Source organism: Periophthalmus magnuspinnatus, chromosome 22 (genome assembly GCF_009829125.3).
Source record: "Periophthalmus magnuspinnatus isolate fPerMag1 chromosome 22, fPerMag1.2.pri, whole genome shotgun sequence".
NCBI lineage: Eukaryota > Metazoa > Chordata > Actinopteri > Gobiiformes > Gobiidae > Periophthalmus > Periophthalmus magnuspinnatus.
Window position 1 is genome coordinate 6,242,096 of NC_047147.1, and position 13,469 is coordinate 6,255,564.

At 37.5% G+C, this 13,469-nt stretch overlaps 1 protein-coding gene across 1 annotated transcript in view; it reads left to right on the forward strand.

Moving 5' to 3' along the window:
- Positions 1 to 13,469, forward strand: part of palm1b (paralemmin 1b) — a 51,716-nt gene that overhangs the window by 34,071 nt on the left and 4,176 nt on the right. The window contains exons 4-5 of the mRNA XM_033988864.2: positions 10,824 to 10,939; positions 12,731 to 12,798. Coding sequence (XP_033844755.1) covers positions 10,824 to 10,939; positions 12,731 to 12,798 — 184 coding nt within the window. The remainder of the gene's footprint in view (positions 1 to 10,823; positions 10,940 to 12,730; positions 12,799 to 13,469) is intronic.

Below are 13,469 nucleotides of genomic sequence, written 5' to 3' on the forward strand. Positions count from 1 at the left end.
CTCCGATGCGACTTATACTCTGGTACGATTTATACTCAGGCACGACTTATATTCTGATGCGACTTATACTCTGATGCAACTAATACTCCCGTGCAACTTACACTCCCGTGCATTTTATTCTCCGATGCGACTTATACTCTGGTACAACTTATACGCAGGTACGAATTATACTCCGATGCGACTTATACTCTGATACGACTTATACTCCCGTGCAACTTATACTCTGATGCAATTTATAGTGTGACTTATACTCCGATGTGACTTATACTCCGGTACGACTTATACTCCGGTACGACTTATACTCCGATGCGATTTATACTTCGGTACGACTTATACTCCAGTGCGACTTATACTCCAGAAAATACGATACTAACATCTCCATGGAAATAAACAGGTAGCGGACCCAGAAAAGTTAGCACATATTTAACCGATTTGAACCCATATCTGAACTTTAAACCATGTTGTTGATCTAATAATAAAGGATTTTATATGAAGGGGACCTGATTTTTCCCCATCATAGAGGCAGGTCTGTGTGTGTGTACAGATTTGGTCCCCACAGTGTGACGCATACCCACACACACACGCTCACATGCACGCTCACATGCACGCTCACATGCACGCTGTAGTATCATTGCCACAGTCTTTTGTTAGCAAATGTGTCAGTGCTATCAAAGCTATTTTAGTGCAGGACAACAGAGGAGGACGCAGATAAGAACAAAAGACTGTGTGACCCGTGAGGCTGACACTGAGGCCGAGGTGTAAAGAGGCGGCTGTAATATCACGAGGACACGGTGTACAGTGAGAGAGTCGTCATTTTTGCTTATTTTGTTTTTAGTCGCTTTTTGAGGACGTCCCAAGTTGGAATGTTGATTTTTTTTTTTAGCTTTCCCCTTTGCTGAGTGTTTCACAATTAGTTTATTTATGTTTGCTACTTTACAATATAACAATGTCAACTAACAAAGTGGAAGGACGGGGTCAGGCCAAGGTCAAGATTTCAGATTTGATCAAAATAAATCTCTCAGTGTTTTCAGCAGATCCCAAACGATAATAAAGAAATACTTTTACTTTTAGTCCAGTTAAAAAATCTGGTAGAAAGTACAGATGACAGGTCAAGACTTCAAACTAATTGCAAGTTGTTGTTTGTTTTTTTTTTTTTTTTTTTTTTTTTTTTTTATTGTAGTTTTTATTATATCTATATATTTTATTTTCATTGTTTTATTAATTTTTTTGGTAGTTTTTTTTTTATTCTACTTATTTTTTTATTTTCATTGTTTTATTAATTTTTTTATAGTTTTTTATTATATATATAATTTTTAATTTTTTTATTATATATTTATTTTCATTTTTTATGTATTTATTTTTTGTTTTTATTATATATATTTTTTCATTGTTTTACTTAATTGTTTTGTTTTTATTATATATATGTTTTTATTTTCATTGTTTTATTTAATTTTTTAGTATTTTTTAATTATATATTTTTGTATATTTTTCATTGTTTTATTTTTTTTTATATTTTTATTATATATTTTTTATTTTCATTGTTTTATTAATTTTTTATTATATTTTTTATTATCCTTTTTTATTATTATATGTATATTTTCTTTCATTGTTTTATTATTATTATTATTATTTTATTTTTTTTTTAAATATCATTCCAAAACCCATTTATTTGCATGTTTTTAGGCGCAGAGGAACAGTAACAGTAGTCGTAGTAATTCTGTGACCTCAGTGTAACTTTGATGTGATCCTCGATACTTCTATTTTGGGTCATTGTGTACCTCAAACATGCACACGCTCTTTCATTTGTGTTGCCCCATAAAAGGCCACAGACAAACCCAGACAATGCGGAGGGCTTAGGCAGAGGAAACAGATTTTTGTCCCACTCCCAGCAGGACAGGAAACGCCTCTGAGACCACCGCACCCCACCACCGCCGGGCCCTCGCTCACACGTACAGGGGAAGTGCGACTGCAAACTACACAGGCATTAGCCACTCTGCAAACCACAGCAAGAATCTGCAAACAGGTTTCGCTGTTCAACGGGAAAAAATTGCTATAAAAACCCAAATTACACATACCGTCTTTTAAAAGGTTCCACCATAAAACCGGACCAATCACGTGCAGGTAAAGCCTCGTACATTTAGCAGAAGGATGAGGTCATGTTTTTACAGTAATATACAACAAGACGTTTGTTCTGACAAGAGGCCTGGCAGTTAGAATTATGTAAGAGCTAGAATATTTAGAGTGAGGCTGTTTTTATAATGAAAAACAACTAGTACAGAAACAGTAGAAGTGCTCAGTTTTGTTAAGTAAATGTACAGATAATGACCAAAAAAAACACATGTAAAAGTTAAAGTATCACATGAAAAATCAACTTCACTAAAAGTATTAAAGTATAGGTTTTAAAATGTTCTTAAAGAGTAAAAAGTAAAAGTATTATGTGTAAATTTTGATTTCTTATAAAGCGTCAAATGCAGTGATTTTGAAGTTTGTTCAGTAAGAAAAAAAAATGAATCGATTGTTTTTTTTCTAGCTGCTTTTAATTGTTTATTTGTCGTTTATTTATTTGTGTTTGCTCAAATTTTGACATTGATAAAAAATAAACCCCCTCACGCCTTTTCAGTCCTGTTCAAAAATGTAGTGGTAGAAAGTACAGATACTGCTCTCAAATGTAGCGAAGTACAAGTAAAAGTATCAGGAAAAAAATTGACTTAAGTAAAAGTATAGATAGGTTTAAAAATGTACTTAAAGAATAAAAAGTAAAAGTATTATACGTAGAGATTGAGGTTCAGTAGAAACCATTGAATAAATGGTTTTGTTTTGTTTTATTTTTTTCTAGCTGGTTTTATTTGTACATTTGTATTTACTCAAAACTTTATTTGTTAAAAATAAACCTCTTGAAGCCTTTTAAAAAATACTTTTACTTTTCAGTTCTGTTCAAAAATGTAGTGGCAGAAAGTGAGTAGAAAGTACACATACTGCTCTCAAATGTAGCGAAGTAAAAGTAAAAAGTGTCCATGTTAAAATGTACTTAAGTAAATTGCAGATACCTAAAATTTGTAGTTATGTACAGTACTTTACTGCTTTTACTTTGTCACATTCCGTACAGTACAAACAGTGTATATAGTGCAGAGTCAACGCAACTTTTCCCAATCCAAACGTTCCGTACATCCTGACTGTGATGGGATGACTGACGGGATGAATCATGTTTGTGTTTTTATGTCTGTATGTAGATTTCACATTGAATTGATTGTGTTATTGTAGTTTGTAGCTCCTTCTAGTGGTACAGAGATAGAACAGCAGCTTTTTTTTTTACTATGTTGACATTGTATAATTTTAATATTACCAATAACTACACCAGAATTACCACAGTGAAAGAAAAAAACTTACCCAAAAAGACCTCAGACTCAATCAAAAAGCTTCACTATGTCACTTTACTGGTGCTGAGTCTGTCGCCTGCGGGAACATTCCACAGTATGGCATTTAAAGCTGTCTGTTTATTGCATTTATTCAATTATAGCTGCTTTTTTTTGCGTAAATGTATGTCAAAAAGCAGTACATTTGCGCGTTTTTACAGTGAGCACGCGTCGCTTCTCCACAGAACTGACTCGCTTTCATCGCTTTTCTCCATACGTTTAATGCCGTACTGTGTAACATTCTCAACCAAGCCAAAGCTGTGAAGAATTAGGTTGTTAGTTTAGTTCTTTTTGACTGATTTAGCGCTCAGGGTGTTGTCAAAACTGCGTCTTTCTTATCCCGTTACATCTAGAACATGCCTGTATTGTGTTTTACAATCTGCCGCTGTTACATCTTTATCTAAATTCCAAAACACACTTTTCCCAGAGTGAGCCGCTGGTTTCGGATTACTTCATTTTGACTCTCACAGCTGCTCGGGCCATTTGACTGCGCGAGTGTGTCCCAGTTCCTCCCTTTGTCTGACGTTAGCCACTTTAAAACCAAAGGAACAATGGATCTACGGCGTGACTCCAGCCCTTTACAACCTCATGTCTCTCTCTGTCTCCCACTCCCTTTGTCACTCCCGCTCTTTCTCTTCTCTGTGTGTTTTTCTCTCACACTCCCGCCCCTCTGCTTCTACTTGTCTTTCTCGCTCTGTCCCTCTGTGTGTGCGTAGAGTGATGTCAGGGTTGTAGTAGGGTGTGGTGGGACAGGAGAGGAGGAGGAGGAGGAGGAGAAGGAGGAGGAGGAGGAGGAGAAGGAAGGAGGAGGAGGAGGAGAGTTTCTATGCCCATGTGAGTGCGTGTGCCTGGGGTGGAGGTGTAGAGTTACACGTGGGGCTGGGTGTCTGGAACTACCACCGAGAAAAATGAAACAGATCAAAACTGGATTTACTCGAACAAAAGCATGAATGGATTTAGTTTTACAGCAGAGTGGAACAAAATATGAATTAAAATTAAAAATGTATCATCTGTACTTGCCTAAAGGTGCACTGTGTAACTTTTCTGCTCCCCGTGAAGATGTGATTGTGATTGCTTTGTCTGGAATGTCCCACTGTATGGCATTAAACTTGTCTGTCGCCATGGAAACGAGCAACAAACAACAGCAACTACTACTGTTTCTACTACTACTACCAGTATACACTAATAGTACTACAACTTCTACTGCTACTGCTACTACTATTACTACTATTACTACAACTACTGTTACCACCACTGTATACTAGTATTACTACACCTGCTACCTCTACTGATACTGCTACTACTAACACCGCTACCACCACTTTACACTAATACTACTACAACTTCTACTGCTACTGCTACTGCTACTACTACTTTACTGTGACTGGGATTAAACATGTCCTTCTCCATCTCAAAACAAGCAACAAACAACAACTACTATTACTACTACTACTACTACTATACACTAGTACTACTACACCTGCTACCTCTACTACTACTACTACTGCTAACACTAATACTACTACAACCTCTAGTGCTACTGCTATTACTAATACTACTTCTACCACCACTATACACTAACACTACTACAGCTTCTACTGCTATCGATACTACTACTGCTGCTGCTGCTACTACTACTGTTACAGCTACTGGCATTAAACATGTCTATCTCCATGGAAACAGGCAACAAACAACAACCACTACTATTACTACTACCACCACCACTATACACTAATACTACTGCAACTTCTAGTACTACTGCTACTACTATGGCTACTACTAACACCATACACTAATACTACTACACTTGCTCCTGCTACTACTATTACTACTACCACTACTACCACCACTATACAGTAATACTACTACACCTGCTACCTCTACTACTACTACTGCTACTACTAACATCGCTACCACTAATGCTACTACAGCTTCTACTGCTACTACTACTGCTGCTACTACTGTTACTGCTACTGGCATCAAACATGTCTATCTCCATGGAAACAGCAGGTGACACCCAAAATCAGGCCAAATTACATGTGAGAGCTGTGGAGAGGCGAGTTTGCATACAGAAGAAAACACATTTTTCTTTAGCGATTTAACATGTGCAGTTGAAAAAACATATTGCGGAACATTCGCGGCTACGTTATAACATCTCCATGGAAACAAAAAGATAGCAGCACACCACCGGAAAAGGTACATATTAGTCCTTTAATTTGTTAATTTATTTGCAGTTAATATCAAAACGAGAACACAAAGACGTTGCTGCCTAAACATCTGACTGAACACAGCAGAAATGAAGATCTAAAAAAGGAGATTTGCAACATTTACAGATAATTTTCTAAAACAATAAAAAAAAAAAGACATGTACAAGTTCATGACCCGTGTGATGTGGGAGGGGCTGCAGGAGGAGGAGGAGGGGCTGGAGGTTTGAGCAAGAAACTGGGGACTTTTGCTGGAGTTGCATCACTGCTGTGGAATTTGTATCAAGTTTTTTTTTTTTCTTACATTTTCTTCCTTTTTGATCCAATCCTGTTAAACAGACTGGACTTTTCCATAAGCTCAGATCTGTACGACTGCACGGTCCAACAGCTGCAAGTGCACACTACACACACACTACACACACACTACACACACACTACACACACACTGTTATATTTACCTCTGAGCATGACAACTATGTGTTTTGATAATCACTAAGAACAAGAGCTGAGGAAGAGGAGGGACCATCTGCAGAGGAAGAGTCAGAGTCACAGACACATCAGTGTAGTTCAGTTCAGTGTAGTTCTGTGTAGTTCAGTGTAGTTCAGTGTAGTTCAGTGTAGTTCAGGGTGTTACTCCTGTGTCATTTCTGCTTTTAATTTAGCAATGAGAAGGGCACAGTCACTTATATACTTTGTTATGTTCTAAATATGCTGCTGCTACTACTACTACTACTGCTACTTCTACTACTGCTACTATAACTGCTGCTACTGCTACTGGTACTTCTACTTCTACTACTACTACTACTGCTGCTACTACTACTACTACTACTACTGCTACTGCTACTTCTACTACTGCTACTATAACTGCTGCTACTGCTACTGGTACTTCTACTACTACTACTGCTGCTGCTACTACTACTACTACTACTACTGCTACTGCTACTGGTACTTCTATTTCACCTACTACTACTACCACTGCTACTATTGCTACTGCTACTATTGCTTCTGCTACTACTACTACAGCTACTATAACTACTGCTACTACTACTACTACTACTACTACTACTACTACTACCACTACTACTACTACTACTACTACTACTACTACTGCCACTGCTACTGCCACTGCTACTGCTACTGCTATTACTACTACTGCCACCACTACCACCGCTATACACTCCTACTATTACCACTACTACCACTACCACTACTACTACTACTACTACTACTACTACTACTACCACTACTACTACTACTACTACTACTACTACTGCCACCACCACTACCACTATACACCAATACTACTACAACAGCTACAGCTACTACTGCTCTACTTTACTCCATCAGTCGTATATTCAGTCTTCAGGTCAGTGTTTAATCAAGTGTCTAATTTCCTACATTAGTTCAGACAGACTGGTGCCTGGAGCTCAGTGACCTGCCGAACGTCCACTCTGCTCCTCTCAAACACACACAGGCTCATTCTGGTTTAAAGGCGCACTGTGTGACATTTCTACTTGTCTTCACAGAAATATAGTTTTGCCTGGAATGTTCCAATAGTACAATATTAAGCATACATATCTTGCATTTATTAATTACGTTTGTTGTTGCATTCTGACTGTCAGCAGGGCCACTTCTCCATAGATCTGACCAGTAATTTGGCATTGTAACGTCACCATCTTGTCTCCTTTATGTGTTTAATGCAACACTGCGGAACAATCTCAGCAGTGCAATAACTTCTCCATGGAGACAAGCAGGTGGCGAACACTCCGCTAAAGTTACATAATTTACCTATAAATGAGACGAAATGACTTCATCTAAAGCACATATGTCAAACTGGCCCACGGTGCAATTATATTTGGCCTGTGAGATCATATCAAATGTACATGCACCACTAATACTACAAATCCCAGAATGCTTTGCTAGTACGTCAGTGTAAATCAAAGTGTAGTAAATTGAGCTTGAATATAGTTTTGTATATGATTTTATTTATTTATTTATTTTTGGCTTGTGAAAAAAACATTTACTTTAAACATTACTTTATTATTAGTAGTATTATTAGTATTTATTTTTTATTTTATTTATATATATATATATATATATATATATATATATATATATATATATATATATATATATTTTTTTTATTTTATTTTATTTTTTTTGGCTTATGAAAAAAATATTTATTTTAAACAAGAACTTGAAAGGCTACAGAGAGAAACATAATTTATTTGATTTATTTAAATAAGAAATGAATACTACTGATGTGTTTTTCATTTCAAATTAAATGTCTCATGTTTGTAAAATCAAACTTAAGTTGTGTTTAAGCTTAACTAAAGTTTGTTTCCATATTTATTTATTTATTTATTTATTTATTTGATAGGGACAATGCACATTAATGAACATCACTATAGAACAGATGTAAATATACCGAATTTTAGCTACAAAGCTAGTTTTCATCCGTAGTCCCCAGGCAGGAAAATACATAAAAAATACAACATGCAACACAAGCAGCACAAACAAACGTCTAGTGGTCACATGATTGGTTTGTTTTCAGCCATAGTTTCAGTTGTGTTTTAAAGCCGATCTCCTTTATATGCAGAGGACGACTGTTCTAGATGTTAGTGGCCCTCACAGAAAGAGTGTTCTGTCCAAAGGCGGTTCTTCTGTGGGGGACCTCACAGAGAGAGTGTTCTGTCCAAAGGCAGTTCTTCTGTGGGGGACCTCACAGTCTCCTCTGGATGAGGCCCTGGTTTTCAGACCACTTGAAGTCTTGGGTTTGAAAAAGACAGACATGGGGGGTGGGGCTAGTCCATTTGTAAATGAAACATACATACTTAAAGTTTATAAAATTTGCACACAAAAAAAAAAAAAAAAGTACTTATTTAAAATATTACATACATGAAATTAATTAGGTTTTTGGTCAAAAACTTTAAGAGATTTTTTAAACAGTGATTCAATTATTTTCAAATTGGTAACAGTGGTGAGAGACCAACTTGTGAAATGAATATGAAAAGTTGCAGGTGCAGTCATTTTTTTCAATAAATATTAAGTTTGTCCTGTGAATTTGTCTTAGTTTTTAATTCTAAAGCTTCAGTAGATGATCAGTCTGTGCTTCAGTCAGTGCTTCAGTCAGTGCTTCAGTCAGTGCTTCAGTCAGTGCTTCAGTCAGTGCTTCAGTCTGTGCTTCAGTCTGTGCTTCAGTCTGTGCTTCAGGGGAAAACTGAATCATCTTGTCTTAATGAAGAAAATATAATTAAAAAGCCTGTCCAATAGAGCTCCATTTATCGCTCTACACCTACGCAAAACTTACAAGCCTCGAGGTACAAACTGAAATAGAGCATCACACCACGGGGACGAATTCAGTTAAAGTTTATTCCGATTATAACTCACCATGGATCATGTTTTAGAAAATTCATTTTTATCACTGGGATGACCATTTTATTACACCTGAAACATACGCTCATTATTCAATACTGAACAAAAGCGTCTAGTTTGAGATTAAAATGAGTTTCTTTCAGACGATGACTCGGTTTAGCTTGTACTATGGAACTTTTTTGAGAGCTGGTTCACGGGTGCAATTCCAGCCCCCAAAAATGACTGCTGTTGTGTCCTTGGGCAAGACACTTAACCCACGTTTACCCCAGTGTTTGTGTACTCTGGTGTACGACTGCGTTTGTTGTTGTAAAGTGCTTTGAATGTGGAAAAGCGCTGTATAAAACCATTTTTACCGTTTGATCGCCTACTTGTCTCCATGGAGATGATATCGCTTTGTCTTAAATGTTCCACAGTTTGACTTAAAACTTTACCGTCTTGCGTCAAATCAAGATTATTCATAAAGTACATTAAAAACAACTGTTAGCATTAGTTAGATACAAGTGCTTATATTGCTGTTATTGCTGTTTGCTTACTCTTCGCTGGCTCGCCTCTCCTTGGATCTAACCTGTACTTGCCCAGAGGTGCTTGCGTCCATGGACCAAGATATGTTTAATACCGTGCTGTGGAACATTTTGTGATAACACATTCATGGAGACAAGCAAGTGGCGGACGTTTACCAGAAATGTTCCATATTTCATGTTTAACACAGCTAGTGTTTTTACCAGAATGTTAAAGAAAAATAAAAAATGTTGAACCAATCTTTCCTCTAGATCAGGGATGTCAAAACAAAGCACAAACAAAGCTGAGGACGATTGTTTGGGCCATAGACTGATCGCCAAAACGGTGAATACTTCAAATCTGTGTTATTATAAGTTAAACTGAGCCACTAGACCTTTATTCGTGTTTACATCCTCAGTGGGACACATTAAATATTCGATATGGGCTTGTTAAAGTAGATTTTCAGAAAGGTACAGTAAAAAGCAGTGTTTAAGGTAATATGGGCCAGTTCACTCGGAAGCTTGAGGGCCGAGAAAAATTGGTCTGAGGGCCGTATTTAGCCCCCGGGCCACAGTTTGGACATGCCTGCTCTAGGGCCATATTACGCTATTTTCTGATCTATGTTGTAATGTTTCCTCATCAAAAACAGACCTGGCGTTGTGTTTTGTTTTATTCACACATGTTTAACACACAAACCCTGCATATTTAGTCTGCTCAAAACGCTCTGTTCCACCTTGTGATGTCATCATGTGGTAATACGGGAAGCGCTCCAGTGTGTTTTTAAACTCCACACACCTTCACTAGAATCATTTGGAAGATTTCAGCCCTGGAATTACAGCCCTGGAATCTACAAAACAAAAGATAAAAGACGTTAGATGTTAACTTGAAAACTACCACATGATGACATCACAAGGTGGAACAGAGCGTTTTGAGCTTTGGACATGTAGTCAGACTAATAATAAAGAGTTACTCAAACGTGTGAATGAAACAAAACACAACTCCAGGTCTGTTTTTGAGAAGGTAACAGCATTTTAACAGTCAGTTTTGTGTAATATAGTACTTTTACTGCAGCATACTACTTTATTCGTACTAGTATTGCTCAAGCCTGTATGAGAAAATAACATTGGCTAACGCAAAAATCATACTTTAAGCAGCTTTAAAATATGAGCTCTTTACAACGTTTTGACATGATGTTTGCACTACTCCTCACAACTTCCTGGGTAGTCTGTTTCGAGGTATTTCCTTATCTGACCCTCCCTTGTCATCTGATGTATCGTATCATTACTTTTTTGCGCTGGAGGCTTATACAGTGTCCATGTGTTTTATGTCGTAGTCCAAAGCCCTGAGGGAGCGCTGGTTGTTAGATGGAGCGCCCGAGGAAGAGGAGACCAAACGCCGTCTGCAGGAGGACGAAGTCAAGACCAAACTTCTGGAGCAAGTCATCCTCAGGTCACTATACAACTGTGTTCATGTAAATTAGAAATACCCCGCTAAAAATATATATCTGCTTATATGTTTACAATTGGGCATGAAGCTTATTTACTTACTGCTTTATCCCAGAATTCCGTGTTTTATTGCTCAGTTTCCCATTGTGACTAAAACAACAGTGTGACGGATGAGGAAATTGCACTATTGTACCAACGACACCTCCCACTCAGTCCTTGTTTTCTGGCCTATACATCATCCAAGGCTATAATACTCCCTACAATGGATGCATGGGCACGCTTGAATAGACAGTACAACCCGTAGACTGTATATATATCTTTAAATGGACACAGCTAACGTGCTAGCCGCTGCGCTCCAAATAGGAATTCAGCATTGGTGCGCTTCCGGCTCCATTGATTCTGGCTTCTATTCACTTTCTATTGAAAAACTGTCGCCGTTCTCTCCGTAAATGCTCGTCATTTCGGTCTTAAAATGTTTGTATTAACCCGCTTTATGTGATCCTGGTGTTTTTATTTCGCTCTTGTGTTTGTAACTCAAGATATGAACATTAATAACAGACAAATCAGGCGCCTTTTTTCCCGAAGGTCGCTCCCGTTAGCATTAGCAACAGGTTTGATTGACAGCGTTGCTAAGCGGCCTCTCCCTGTTAAACCAGTGGTGCAGACAGGAAGGGACGTTACCTTCAACAGCCTCGCTCCGGATTGGCTCTTTGGTTGCTATGATACTCGCTGTCGAAATTCTTAATATAGAACTTGGCTCCAAATTGGCCGCTATAACTGCTCTAGCTTCGAGGAGCTTCATTTGACCCTTAGTCCACTTCTTTGTACCGTCTATGAAACTATGACAATATCTTGAGTGTTCATGTCTCCAGTAGAGGTGGGAAAAAGTTTTAAATGAAGAAAAATTACTACTGCCGTACTTTCTGGAGTATAAGTCGCACCAGCCAAAAAATGCATAATAATGAAAAAAACAACAACCATATACTTCACATATAAATCACAGTATAAGTCACACCCCCGGACAAACTATGAAAAAAAGTACGACTTATACTCCAGAAAATACAGTACTTCCAAATTATAGTCCAAAGTGACGTTTCTGCTTTTTGTGGGTAATATTTCTTTCATATGTGTATGACTTCTTCTGTGTTAGACATCCAGAATTCTCCAGTTTGCTCTTTAAATGACTTAAATTATCAGTTACATTTTGAGTAGTTCATCACTCTGTAGTACCACCTGCGTTTGTAAAACAACTCATGACGATTTAAGAATAAATACATCCAACTGTTTGTTTAAGTATATGCTCATTTGGTGTAAAGATGTTAGACTAAAACGGGACTACACCTGCACGCAAAAACAACTATTTATACAGAAGAAAACACTAGGAACCGGTGTATTTATATAAAGACAGATAAAACGTGCAAATCATGAGTTTAATCTGCATTTTTACGTATAAACGACAATAATTACTGTGCAAAATCACTCACTAACTTCTCTTTTTTGCTGTTGTTCCATATGATTCATTATAATCTAAATAAAACGTTAATAAATTAATACAAATTTTGGTCGATTAAGGCGCTACCAACCGATTAATCGACTAAAAGACCCTAAAAATGCTCCACCTTCTGCCTTATTCTCGTCGATCTGAGTTGCACATTTCAACCCGTTTCATCCCGTGTCTATTTTTACAGATGTGCTATTTTTAACCGACAGCGTGACCTGACTTTTTATATTTCCCGTGTGTTGTGCTGTGTGTGTTGCGTTGTTGTGTGATTGCTGTGTGATTGTTGTGGTGCAGGCTGGAGCAGGAGATCGAGGAGCTGGAGACAGGCGTGCCGGCGAAGGGCGTGGCCAAAGAGAACGGAGGTGAGTGAGCGCTATGACAACGTGAAACCATGGCAACCCCGCCTCCTCCTCCTGACCACCTCACACACACACACACAACCACACACACACACACACACACACACACAAGCACAGCAGTGGCTAATAATAGCATCTTCATAAACAGTTAGTGTGTTTCCAAGAACTACATACAGTACACACACAGGTTTATACTGAAGTTTACTCATTATTAACTGGTTGCTTTTAAGAGTACTAGTATTTAACTTTTGATTAGTAGAATAGAAGAGAGAATCAAATAAACAACAAACAACAGTTTTATCCATAAGCATTAAAGAAAAACCGTTACAACATCGATCTACAGCGCATGTGTCAAACTCAAGGCCCGTGGGCCAAATGCGGCCCGCCATGTCATTTTATGTGGCCCGCGACAAATTAAATTAAAAGGTGTGACTGGTTTAATATGTCAGTTTATCATTAGATACATAGTTTAACAGACATTTTTTCATATCTATGCAAATCCCTATGCAATATTTGTAACTTGAATAAGTGATAAATATAGAAAAGGTTAATTAACAAGATTCAAAAGTAGTTGCATTTATTTTATATTAAATTTGGTTACATTTAGTGACATTTATCTTACAGTTAGTTACATCTGGTCCTTTGAGAGCGACCATTTTGTTGATGTGGCCCTT